The 13491-nt window shown below is 45.2% G+C and overlaps 1 protein-coding gene across 2 annotated transcripts; it reads left to right on the top strand.

The window, feature by feature from the left end:
• Positions 1 to 4504: 4504 nt before the first annotated feature.
• Positions 4505 to 9341, top strand: LOC138749674 (uncharacterized). Of its 2 annotated transcripts, none has more exons than XM_069911394.1 (2): positions 4505 to 5119; positions 5624 to 9341. In XM_069911394.1, exon 2 carries the CDS (start codon positions 6222 to 6224, stop codon positions 7455 to 7457), a length of 1236 nt encoding a protein of 411 aa, XP_069767495.1. In that variant the 5' UTR covers positions 4505 to 5119; positions 5624 to 6221; the 3' UTR covers positions 7458 to 9341. Both variants share the same exon structure in this region, with proteins under 2 accessions (XP_069767495.1, XP_069767496.1).
• The last annotated feature ends 4150 nt before the right edge of the window (positions 9342 to 13491 follow it).

Raw genomic sequence — 13491 nt, 5'->3', positions numbered from 1 at the left:
GGACATGAAGAAATGACACTGTTAAATTTGTTTTAATTTTCTGTGATGCTGTGAAGTCTAATTGTGAATTTGCAAAATGACTTAAATCAGGTGATGGTCCATCGATTCAATAATTGATTTAACATTAACTCGAATTCCCTTGACTAGCCCATCACTTCAGCGTTGAATTAGTTGGACAAGAACAGGAACTGGCAGGACCTGCTGCTTTCCGGAACACATAGTTTGCCACCACATTTTGTCCACACATTTTCATTTTGAGGATGAGGAAGAATTTTCCACTTGTAATCATAGATATGATGATAACTGACCATCAAATAAACCCCTCTCACTCCACCCACCTTCTGATACATTGCTCAGTCTGGCCAATTCTGAAAATCTAGTGACTTTCTCACCAGCACCTCTTTCAGGGTGGTGTAGCTGGTGAGAACCATCACGTTCATCCATCCAAACCCAAAGCTCAGCAAGTTGCTTTACATCATACACAGCTTAAAGTGGGATGGTGGGGGCAGGGAGGGAATAGGAATGGGAAGCAAACAGCAGGCTGTTAGTACAATGCAAAATTTGACCCTTTAGGGTCACCATTGAACTGGAACAGCGCCGTGGCAGAGTTCTCAGTTTTTTGCCCAGTGTTTGTTTATCCCACTGCTGGCAACTGGGTTACTGGGAGTTTGCATGACAGCACCTGTGCCTTTGAATGCAATATGCTCGATTCACAGCCATACTCACACATTAATACAGCAGTCTTCGGAAGGGTTCTGTGTTTAGGGAGGAAAACAGGGATATATGTGAGCAGATAGGGGCGGAGCCAGCCATCAGAACAACACACTACCATTGAATCCCATTTCACTGCACGAGGTAAACGGAGACCAGTTTGGAGGGTCAGGAGAACGTGGACGTGATGCGTTTGCTGGAACAATTGGGTTTGGGTAAATGCTAGAACCAGGCAGTGCAGGTTTAGGAAACAATGAGGCCCAGTGGCCATGGAAGGGTACGACCAGAAGTGATAAGTTCATAGATCGTGCCAGAGACAATCGTTTGAGTTTTGGTGGGTCCTGTTGAAGGGGTAAGTAAGGTGATTAGTTTGCCTATTTTGAGATAATAAGGGGTCAACTCATAACCCATTTTGAGTCACGGTGGAAGTGGTGGTAGTCCTACAAATTTAACTGCCTTTTGCTTTTCATGGTCAGACCAGAAAACGTAAAAACTGATTTATTCCATTTGGCCCATTGAGTCCACCCTTCTATTCCACCATAGCTGATTTACAAATCTCTTCTCCTCCCTGTAACCCTTGATGCCCATCCTAAACAAGCATCTATCTTCCAGTGTCTTAAATCTACCGAATGACTTGGCCTCCACAGCCGCTCACAGCAACAAATTCTCTTGGTGAATAAATTCCTCCTTTAAAGGGATCTTTTTGTATTCTGAGGCTGTCCTCTCTGACCCCATTCTCCTCGCCCATTAGATACACCCTCTGCCCTTCCACTTTGTCCAGGAGGGGGAGAGGGATGTGGGGAGAGACAGCCATGGGAAGGTTGTGAATTGCTTCAATGAGCTGCTACAGGCGGTCTTTGCCGTGTCTCTGACACTCGCCACATTTCGAGAGGCAGCACAATAAAAACACTCTGTTACTTGGACTGGAGAGTATCTGTTCTCTCTATGGGACCCCCCTATCGTGACGATAAGAGTGAAGAGAGCTGCGCTCCACTGGCCCATACTCAAGGCCTGCTCACAGGCCTCGATGCTGCAGACGTTCGTGTTTCACACCATTTTCCAAGTGTAATGATATGGTTGTATGTACAGGCTGCCCAACCCTCTTGATGACATCCTCTCCTAGACTCCTCCATGGACTCCTCCCATGTGACCCAGGCCATAAAGATCGAGTCCCCCTTCCTCTCCTCATTTCCCTAGCCTTAACCCGGGCCGGCAATGTCTAGTGTAATAAAGCCTATCATTCCCCTGTCTTTATCTGTGTATTATTGGGGCAACTGGTAGTTCCCAGCACCAGTTGCAAACTTCAATCAAATGCTTTTGCTCACTTCCAGACTCCAAGTTTCAACTTACTGTCGCTGCTGTTAAATGGATTCTCATTGTTCACATCAGGAGAGGGGCACTCTTTCTGGTCATTGGGAAACCTGTTGTCGTTCCGTAGCTGGCAATACCCACACTGCTTATTTCACAACAGCACTGATGTGATCAAATCAAATAAAGACTTTGTTCTCCACACAGAGATTCAACATTAATTTGTGTTTGAAACGAGGTTTATTCTGACCAGAAAAGTAATCTCAGCACGTTGTTAATTACACTTCAATTGTACACTCCAATAGATTGATTTGTACATTGATTTCATACATATATTGAAGTTTTGAAACAAATTGAAAAGGTGATAATGATCCATTGTGTCACCAGGCTAACATAAACCTGTATAAAAAGACAAGCAGGAAAATTGGTCCAGACTAAACCATATGCTGAAAGGATTTGATTACATTTTGTTGACGTAGTTTGTGATGTTTGTTTGCTCAATTGCTCTCGTTGTGCAAGTGAAAGCTACTGAACACACCAAGAGACAGATAGTTGCCTAAAACCTGGTTGGCAGTGTTGGAATATAGGGGTTAATTAATCATAGAAAATATGTAGAATATATGCTTATGTACTATTCAGTTTGTATACATGAATCCAGTACTATGTAACAATTTAATATTTACCTCATGGTGAAGGGAAAGAGTAATGTAAGTCAGGGCAGCCACAGTATGTAGCAAAGTTGGCTGATTACAGTAGGTTTAGAATTGCCTGCTCCCAAAATACAAAAGAGAGGATATGTATGAAACAATTTAGTAGGAATGTTAAGGCAAAGGAGGTGTTCATTAGCACAGGAGACGATGGCCAGACAAGAACAAAGAGAATCCTAACAGAGACTGTCAGAAACAAAGAGAATGGAAACTAACTCAGTAAGAAGCTAAGACAAAAGGAGGTGTTGAGTTGAACAGAAGAATATGGCCAGATGAGAACAAAGAAATAATTAGAAATATCTGGGGTATGAATTGATTTCTGATCAAAACAACAGGATATTCTGACCTTGAGGATTAAGATGGGAGCTCTACACCCCAGATATCTGCAGAGCAGGAAATTACTTGTGATAAATCTTATGCAAGAAATCTTGCAAAGAAAGCCAACTTTTGTTCTGTATGATAGGGTTGAGCTATATAAACTGTGTGAGCTTGCAGGCGCCTCAGATTGAAGAGACTGCCATCCGTGCGGTACCGGATGTAAACAGCGTCTTCATTGTTGGGGTCTTTCATGGCTTGGTTCAGCATCATGCTGAAGAAGATTGAAAAGAGGGTTGGTGCGAGAACACAGCTTTGCTTCACGCCATTGTTAATGGAGAAGGGTTCAGAGAGCTCATTGCTGTATCTGACCCGACCTTGTTGGTTTTCGTGCAGTTGGATAATCATGTTGAGGAACTTTGGGGGACATCCGATGCGCTCTAGTATTTGCCAAAGCCCTTTCCTGCTCACGGTGTCGAAGGCTTTGGTGAGGTCAACAAAGGTGATGTAGAGTCCTTTGTTTTGTTCTCTGCACTTTTCTTGGAGCTGTCTGAGGGCAAAGACCATGTCGGTGGTTCCTCTGTTTGCGCGAAAGCCGCACTGTGATTCTGGGAGAATATTCTCGGCGACACTAGGTATTATTCTATTTAGTAGAATCCTAGCGAAGATTTTGCCTGCAATGGAGAGCAACGTGATTCCCCTGTAGTTTGAGCAAGCTCACACCAAGACACAAGAGAAACTTGTCCGTGAACTACTCTTTGCAGATGATGCCGCTTTAGTTGCCCATTCAGAGCCAGCTCTTCAGCGCTTGACGTCCTGCTTTGCGGAAACTGCCAAAATGTTTGGCCTGGAAGTCAGCCTGAAGAAAACTGAGGTCCTCCATCAGCCAGCTCCCCACCATGACTACCAGCCCCCCCACATCTCCATCGGGCACACAAAACTCAAAACGGTCAACCAGTTTACCTATCTCGGCTGCACCATTTCATCAGATGCAAGGATCGACAATGAGATAGACAACAGACTCGCCAAGGCAAATAGCGCCTTTGGAAGACTACACAAAAGAGTCTGGAAAAACAACCAACTGAAAAACCTCACAAAGATAAGCGTATACAGAGCCGTTGTCATACCCACACTCCTGTTCGGCTCCGAATCATGGGTCCTCTACCGGCACCACCTACGGCTCCTAGAACGCTTCCACCAGCGTTGTCTCCGCTCCATCCTCAACATCCATTGGAGCGCTTACACCCCTAACATCGAAGTGCTCGAGATGGCAGAGGTCGACAGCATCGAGTCCACGCTGCTGAAGATCCAGCTGCGCTGGATGGGTCATGTCTCCAGAATGGAGGACCATCGCCTTCCCAAGATCGTGTTATATGGCGAGCTCTCCACTGGCCACCGTGACAGAGGTGCACCAAAGAAAAGGTACAAGGACTGCCTAAAGAAATCTCTTGGTGCCTGCCACATTGACCACCGCCAGTGGGCTGATAACGCCTCAAACCGTGCATCTTGGCGCCTCACAGTTTGGCGGGCAGCAACCTCCTTTGAAGAAGACCGCAGAGCCCACCTCACTGACAAAAGGCAAAGGAGGAAAAACCCAACACCCAACCCCAACCAACCAATTTTCCCTTGCAACCGCTGCAATCGTGTCTGCCTGTCCCGCATCGGACTTGTCAGCCACAAACGAGCCTGCAGCTGACGTGGACTTTTTACCCCCTCCATAAATCTTCGTCCGCGAAGCCAAGCCAAAGATATAAACTGTAGAGACTGGACAGTAGAGGTCAGTCTTGGGGAATAGCTCACTGTGCAGGTGACCCATGAACCAGAGCTCTGTTAAGCTTTATTCTTGTGCTGTGTAATAAAATGATTATTGAACCGAATACCTTCTCCTATCACTTCATTTAACTAACACACTGGACTCAGATGACACATAGACTAAATTAAGGGTAGGGTAAAGCCAGAGTCTGACAATTTGGTGACCCCGACGTGATGAAGATGGAGAAGTGACGGAAGAGAAAGAGACGAAACAACGGTCGATTGTGGTGTGGTGATAACAACAAGTGGCCACTCAAGAAAAGGAGGTAAGCAGACGCCTGTTTAAACGAAGGTCTGCTATTGGCAATGATAAAATTGAGTGTTGTCATTACTCTGCGAAAGTCCTAGTAGAAGCCAAGGAATAAAGCTTAAAAAACCAGGGGTTAGAGTCCTCTGAAAAAAAACAGGGGTTAAAGTCCCCTGAAAAACCCAAGGGTTAGAGTCCCCTGGAGAAAACGGGGGTTAGAGGCCCCCTACAGAAACAGGGGTTAGAGGCCCCTGAAAAAACAGGGGTTTGAGTCCCCTGGAATAAAAAACGGGGGTTAGAGTCCCCTAGTAGAGACATAGATATGAAAGTTAGAGTTCTTGGCCAAATAGATTTAGTGAACATATTGTATAATAGTTACGTTTTTTAGTAGTTGTGCTAAGTTTTCCTTGTTCAATATTGTATAATAGTTACGTTTTTTAGTAGTGTGCTAAGTTTTCCTTGTTCAGTATTGTATAATAGTTACTTGTTTTAGTATTGTGATGTTTTCCTTTTGTGTTTGTAGGAAAGTGTGAAGGTTCAAGGTAAATTGACAGGGGGCGAAATTCTATCAGGTGAGAGACTCATTGAATTACGAGGTCTGAAGGAAAAAGATAGGAACGAAAGATGGAAGGAGAATTAGGGGAATGTCAGGAGTATGGGGGATGTGAATGGATTCCTCCATCTGTAAACCAGCAGTGGGAAAAAACAAGGAGTCAATTAATGGGCGGACTACCGAAGGGAGAGGAATTAAAGGCTATGAAATGGTACGATCAGATATGGAAAGAGCTGCAGAGTCAGGAGAAGGTGCTGCTAGGATTAGGAAAAATCAGGCTTGTATTGTACTTAGGAGAAGCCGAAAGGGAGGCGAAAAAGGAGGTACAGGAACATGAGAAAGAGGGACAAGGGTCTATCTTGGATAGAAGAAAATTTAAACAACAGAAGGAAGCGAAGGAGCAAGGGAGAGCATATTTACATAATATGACATTGGCTTGCATGACTGTGGAAACAAACCTTCAGCATGCTACTAAAAAGGCATCCCCTATCACAACGGGGTTAAGCCATTAACCCCGCTATATCCAAAGTTACCAGAGACGTTGCCACCACCTTATCCGATTCCCCAGATGCCAGCGATGCAGATAAGTGAGGGAATAGTGAATATCATTGAATTAGCAGGTCACGAACTCCAGGAGGTGAAGGAGAGACTTAAGAGAGTTATGCAGGAAAGGGTGGAGGAAATGAAGGAGTTAATGAAGGAAATACAGAACGATGTATGTAGAGTAAGGGAAACTAGTATGCGACTGGATAAAACAGATGAGAGAGAGCAAGTACGAACCCTTGAGAATGCCTTCTTGTTAGGAATGTCAGAGGATCACTCCACCCCCACTCCTCACAATAGACCACAGGAAGAAGAGGAGGCAATGAGGGGAGGTGACCCAGTGAGTGTGAGATGGCAACGTGAGAGAGGTCGGGACGAGGAAAGTGAGATAACGAGTGTGAGTGTGGAGAGCGAGGATGAGGAACAGCCAGTCACTATTAGGGGAAGAATGATCACACACAAAAGACAGGGTCAGGGAAGCGCTCGCTCCTCTACGGGATATGAGTTGCGAGGCCGGGAGGAATTACGTCTCCCAGAAAGGTTTAGACAGATGCCGCTAATTTATAAGGGACCGCAAGTTGGGGAAAGGTATCAACCCTTCTCATTCACTGTTATGAATTGTATTTTGGATAAAATACCACCTCCTACTGAGGGAGGCAGAGCGTGGATGGGAAAGTTCTGCCAACATACGATGGGACATAAGATAGCCATAGGGGATTGGACAGCATTATTAGGGAAACAGCTTGGGCTGTGGGAGATACAGCAGGTAGAAATAGTTGCAGGAACCACTAGGTGCCCTGATGCCGAACCATTTGCCAAACATGCTACGGCAGTAGGAAGTGCAATGCTGGATAAGTTTCCCGTTCGCCCCGGTGTCATGCAGTCCCTAACCTTTTCCATTAAGGAGGATGAGAAGATCTCGACCTTTTTGAGTCAGTGTAAGGAGAGTTGGACGGATAAAGCAGGAGTACACCCAGCCACAGAACCCTTGCAGACTACACTCTTTAGGTCTGCAGTAACGAGCGGGCTGCCAGCTGTAGTCAGGGAGGCGTTAGGGAATAATCCTGATATTCCTGGTTGCTCGACTGAGCAATGGGAAAAACATTTGGCCCATCACATGAAGCGTTATAGGGCTAAGCAAAAGGAGGACAAACAAATTACAGATCTGCACAAGTGCAACTCCTTAAGCTTCAATTGGAAGAGGCTAGGAAAAAGGCCAATGAGGCAAAAAAGAATCCCTCAAAGGGTGCGAACCAGATGATTCAGCAGCCACCGCAGCCACCACAAGGGAATAATATGAATTGGCACCCAGCCCCAAATTGGGTACCGGGTTACACCTATGGGATCAGTACTGGGGGTACAATGGGGGGATTCCGAGTAAGAGGGAGAGGTCAGGGTGTTCCACGAATGCAGCCAGCCGTATGTTTTGGATGTGGTCAGCCAGGACACTGGGAGAGAGACTGCCCCCTAGCATGGGGTCCTCAGGGCACTGGGGGAAGGGGATATGGACCACCACAATATGAGCCTTGGGTCCAGCTCCAGAGATCGTCAGTGCCACCTCCAGTACATCAGGCACCCCATGCAGCTCTCGCTCCGATGAGACAATTCCCATTGCTGACGGAGGAGGAGCAATGTTACCAGCAGTGACGGAGCCCGAGCACCCAAAAGCAGGTTAGGTTGGCAGACCCCTTCCTGCAGATTAAAGTGATGGACATGGAAGTATCTTTTTTAGTAGATACGGGTGCCTGATTTTCAACACTTACCGGCGCTGAGTTTCAATCTAAAAAATCCTCTAGCATCCAATTGATAGGGTTCTCGGGTACACCAGAAAATCTGCCGTTTTCTACACCACTAGTCACTTCTGTGGCGGGACAGACTTTCACACATCAATATATTCTGTCGGCAATGTGCCCTACTAATCTTTTGGGCAGAGATCTGCTGGTCAGGTGTGGAGCATCGATCCTTTGTGGACCTAGCGAATTAGAGGTCACCTTTCCAAATGGATATTCAATGAACTGTTCATTAACTACGCTTTGTTCCAGTTCACAGATGTTGTTGTCAGCCACTGGAGGATCCGCGTCTGAGGGATTATGGGCTGACATTTACTGGGGACTGCTGGAACCGGAGAACCCACAGAAGGGAGGGCTGCTAGAGCTTTATAATCAATGGAAGCCGTGGATCCAGACGTTACACCCATATACCCCTCCCTCGGACCCCCTCCATGTTACCCTCTTTTATGATAGAGATGGGGATGAAATTTATCAGCATGCCTTTTATGAAGAGGTAGAGGGCATGCAATGGGAGATTAATTTGGACTACATAGTGTTAGGAAAGGAGGGAGTGGCCGCTACGGTGGCACTGACATCTGAGCAGCTGGAGTGGTATGTGATGGCCGGTGAAGCCATTCCTCATGTCACTCTTGCAATTGGCACTAATCACCAGGCAAAAGATTTGGGACCGATGTGTCAGAACTTGAGGGACTGGTCCGACACTCAATTACCGACAGTGCAGTTCTCTCTATCTGGTCAGGCGTACAGGATTTTGTACCCTTCAAATGATCGGGTCCTCCTTGAGCATAGACAGATTGAAAGCTTTCATGGTAGAGAAAGGATGGATCATCCTGACTCTGCCCCTATGTTAGATTCTATCCCTGAGGACCTTTGGTCAGTGGGACCAGCAGACATGGGTTTTTGCCAGCAGGTTGATCCCATAACATTTGAACTTTCAGATTATACTCCCATTTGGCAGACACTGTATCCCCATAAACCCGAGGCTGAGGTGGGTCTGGCAGATACCATTGATGGCCTTATGTATTCAGGGGTGTTGGAGCATTCGTGTTCGAGTTGGAATACACCCATCTTACCTGTTCCGAAACAGGACACGGGCAAATATCGGATGGCCCATGACTTAAGGTGCATTAATGGTATTGTGCGAACACCCACAGTTCCAGTACCGAACCCATATATCGCCATGACTGCTTTAACTCCAGACCACAAGTGGTTCTCTTGTATAGATTTAGCAAATGCTTTCTTTTGTTTGCCGCTGGCAGAACAGTTTAGAGATGTGTTTTCCTTTACGTATAGAGGTATAAAGTTACATTATACTTGACTCCCGCAGGGCTTTATCTTATCCCCAGGGATTTTCAATCAGGTTTTGAAAGAACAGCTGGGGGGGGGGGGGGGGGGGCTAGTACTGCCAGGTGGGGTAGTTTTGATCCAGTACATAGATGATATCTTATTGGCAGCACCTGAGTCTGTCTCCTGTTTGTAAGCCACAAAACTCCTGTTAATGCAGTTGTTCAAGGCAGGTTTTAAAGTCTCTCATTTAAAGTTGCAATGATGTAGACAAGTGGTCTCCTTTTTAGGAAGAATGGTCTCAGCGAAAGGTACAGGGATATCCCCTGTGCATCGTACAGCGATACTACATCATCCAAAACCTAAGACAGTTAAGGAAATGCTTTCATTTTTGGGCTTGACGGGTTATAGTAGGCAGTTTATCCCATCGTATTGTAAGTTGACACATCCACTGCGAACTTTGGTGAATGAGCAGGGGATGAGGAATCTGGGAGCTACACTTGATTGGACTGCACAGGCTGAGATGAGTTTTATTCTACTTAAGCAAGCTCTTACAACTGCTATAGATTTGGCGATTCCAAATTATAAACTACCTTTCTTTTTGGATGTTTCTGAAAAAGCACACACGATTGTTGGTGTCCTTTTTCAGAAAAAAGGGGGTGGAAGATGTGTGCTCATGTATGTGAGTATAACACTAGATCCAACTGAAGACAGACACCCACCATGCACGAGACATGCAGCGGGGGTAGCAAAGATTTTACAAAAGGTGGCACACATAGTGATGGGACATGCCCTGACGGTATTAACAACACACAGTATTATAGCATTTGTGAGCTCGACAGCGTTTACAATGACATCACTGAGGCAGACGAGACTGGAAAAGATCCTGAATGCTCCAAATATTACATTTACCCATGAAGGCATTAATATGGCAGACAATATGGGAGAGGGAGAATCACACTGTTGTGAAAAGAGGGTTCTAAGGGATATTAAAATAAGACCTGATTTACAGACTTCACCCTTGAGAGAACCAGATGAAACCTTATTTACAGATGGTTGTTGTTACAGACATCCCACAGACGGATTAAAAGCCGCCTATGCAGTAGTACGGAGAACCACGGAAGGATTTGAAGAAATTATTACAGGGACAATGAGAGGAAAGGAGTCAGCACAACTGGCCGAACTACAGGGAATGATAGCAGCATTAGAATGGGCAGAAGGAAAGGAGGTAAATATATATACAGATTCGGCAATGTGGTAGGGACAATACAGGTTGAGCTGAGTCAATGGATAAGAAGTGGGTTTTTAACAGCAGCAAGGACCCCAATTAAACACAAGAAGGATGTTAGGAAATTGGCTGAGACCCTCTTGAAACCAAGGGCATTAGTAGTTATTAAATGTAAGGGCCATGATAAAACAGATACGATGGTAGCTCGGGGATATCAGGAAGCGGACACGGCCGCAAAAAGGGCAGCAGGGTACGGCCCTCAGTTTATTATGATGCAGACAGATAGAATGGTACATGACTTATTGCCTCCTTGTGAGGTAGGAGTAATAATTCAGGAAGAAGCGCAGGCATCACCCAGGAAATGATGGCATGGAAAGAAAGGGGGGGCAACAGAAGATCTGTGGAGATCAATGGACTGTAGGCCAGTATTACCATCTGGACTCATGAAACCCCTCCTGGAGGAGGCGCATGGGTTAACCCACCGTGGGAATGAACAGATGATAAGGTATTTGGTACATTGGTGGAACCCCTTCCTGCCGGCGATGGTGGAGAATCATATCAGAGAGTGTAAGGTATATATAACATATAATGTCAAAGCGACTGTGAAACCTCACGAAGGACAGCTTCCGTTGCCGAAGTTACCAGGGCAGGAAATTGTAATTGATTACACGGACATGATAGAGAGGGCAAGGGGATATCGATACCTCTTAATAGCAGTTGATGTGTTCACAGGTTGGCCTGAGGCAATCCCTGCCAAAAGAGAAGATGCAAAGATGGTAATTAAGTTCCAAATCAACCCAGTACATTCCTATACACAGGTTTCCTAGGAAGATCAGGTCAGATAATGGAAGTCATTTTAAGAATGAAGATTTACAGGAGGTAGAAGTGATGTTGGGGTTAAAACCTGCCTTTGGAACGGTGTATCATCCACAATCCCAAGGAAAAGTGGAGAGAATGAACCAAACAATAAAAGGTAAGATCGGGAAAGTACAGGCACGGACCAAATTAAATTGGGTGGATGCCCTGCCCCGGGCATTGATGTCAATAAGGAGTTCGGTAAGTTATGTGACAGGATTTACTCCGTATGAACTACAAACGGGGCACCAGTTTCCGGGACCTGGAGCCGGGATTCATGCCACAAAGGAAGAGGTAAGTCCAATGAAATGTAAGCTTTATTATGATAAACTAACGGCTCTGGTATCAGCTTTTTCACAACAGGTTACAAGTACCGAACGGAAAGGTGAAACACTGATACCATCAGCCACGGAGTGGGTTCTGCTAAAGGTGATCAAGAGAAAGTGGTCGGAGCCCAGGTGGACAGGACCCTACAGAGTGGTGGAAAGAACGTCCCACGCGGTTCGACTACAGGGAAAAGGAGAGATGTGGTATCATTGGAGTCAGTGAACAGCAACGGACCCACCGACACGGACACTGGAACAGATTCGAATGGAGATGACTAAGACCCTGTGAAGAAACTGCGCTCCATTGGCCCATACTCAAGAGTGTGTGTCCTGCTCACAGGCCCCGACGCTGCAGACGTTCGTGTTTCACACCATTTTCCAAGTGTAATGATATGGTTGTATGTACAGGCTGCCCAACCCTCTTGATGACATCCTCTCTTAGACTCCTCCATGGACTCCTCCCATGTGACCCAGGCCATAAAGAAAGAGTCCCCCTTCCTCTGCTCATTTCCCTAGCCTTAACCCGGGCCGGCAATGTCTAGTGTAATAAAGCCTATTATTCCCCTCAGTCTTTATCTGTGTATTATTGGGGCTACTGGTAGTGCCCAGCACCAGTTGCAAACTTCAATCAAATGCTTTTGCTCACTTCCAGACTCCAAGTTTCAACTCACTGTCGCTGCTTTTAAATGGATTCTCATTGTTCACATCAGGAGAGGGGCCCTCTTTCTGGTCATTGGGAAACCTGTTGTTGTTCCGTAGCTGGCAATACCCACACTGCTTATTTCACAACAGCACTGATGTGATCAAATCAAATAAAGACTTTGTTCTCCACACAGAGATTCAACATTAATTTGTGTTTGAAACGAGGTTTATTCTGACCAGAAAAGTAATCTCAGCACGTTGTTAATTACACTTCAATTGTACACTCCAATAGATTGATTGATTTGTACATTGATTTCATACATTTATTGAAGTTTTGAAACAAATTGAAAAGGTGATAATGATCCATTGTGTCACCAGGCTAACATAAACCTATATTAAAAGACAAGCAGGAAAATTGGTCCAGACTAAACCATATGCTGAAAGGATTTGATTACATTTTGTTGACGTAGTTTGTGATGTTTGTTTGCTCAATTGCTCTCGTTGTGCAAGTGAAAGGTACTGAACACACCAAGAGACAGATAGTTGCCTAAAACCTGGTTGGCAGTGTTGGAATATAGGGGTTAATTAATCATAGAAAATATGTAGAATATATGCTTATGTACTATTCAGTCCCGCATCGGACTTGTCAGCCACAAACGAGCCTGCAGCTGACGTGGACTTTTTACCCCCTCCATAAATCTTCGTCCGCGAAGCCAAGCCAAAGAACTATTCAGTTTGTATACATGAATCCAGTTCTATGTAACAATTTAATATTTACCTCATGGTGAAGGGAAAGAGTAATGTAAGTCAGGGGCAGCCACAGTATGTAGCAAAGTTGGCTGATTACAGTAGGTTTAGAATTGCCTGCTCCCAAAATACAAAAGAGAGGATATGTATGAAACAATTTAGTAGGAATGTTAAGGCAAAAGGAGGTGTTCATTAGCACAGGAGACGATGGCCAGACAAGAACAAAGAGAATCCTGACAGAGACTTTCAGAAACAAAGAGAATGGAAACTAACTCAGTAAGAAGGCTAAGACAGAAGGAGGTGTTGAGTTGAACAGAAGAATATGGCCGGATGAGAACAAAGAAATAATTAGAAATATCTGGGGTATGAAATGATTTCTGATCAAAACAACAGGATATTCTGACCTTGAGGATTAAGATGGGA

This window comes from Narcine bancroftii, chromosome 14 (genome assembly GCF_036971445.1).
Source record: "Narcine bancroftii isolate sNarBan1 chromosome 14, sNarBan1.hap1, whole genome shotgun sequence".
Classification (NCBI taxonomy): domain Eukaryota; kingdom Metazoa; phylum Chordata; class Chondrichthyes; order Torpediniformes; family Narcinidae; genus Narcine; species Narcine bancroftii.
This window is presented reverse-complemented; position numbering and strand designations above follow the sequence as displayed.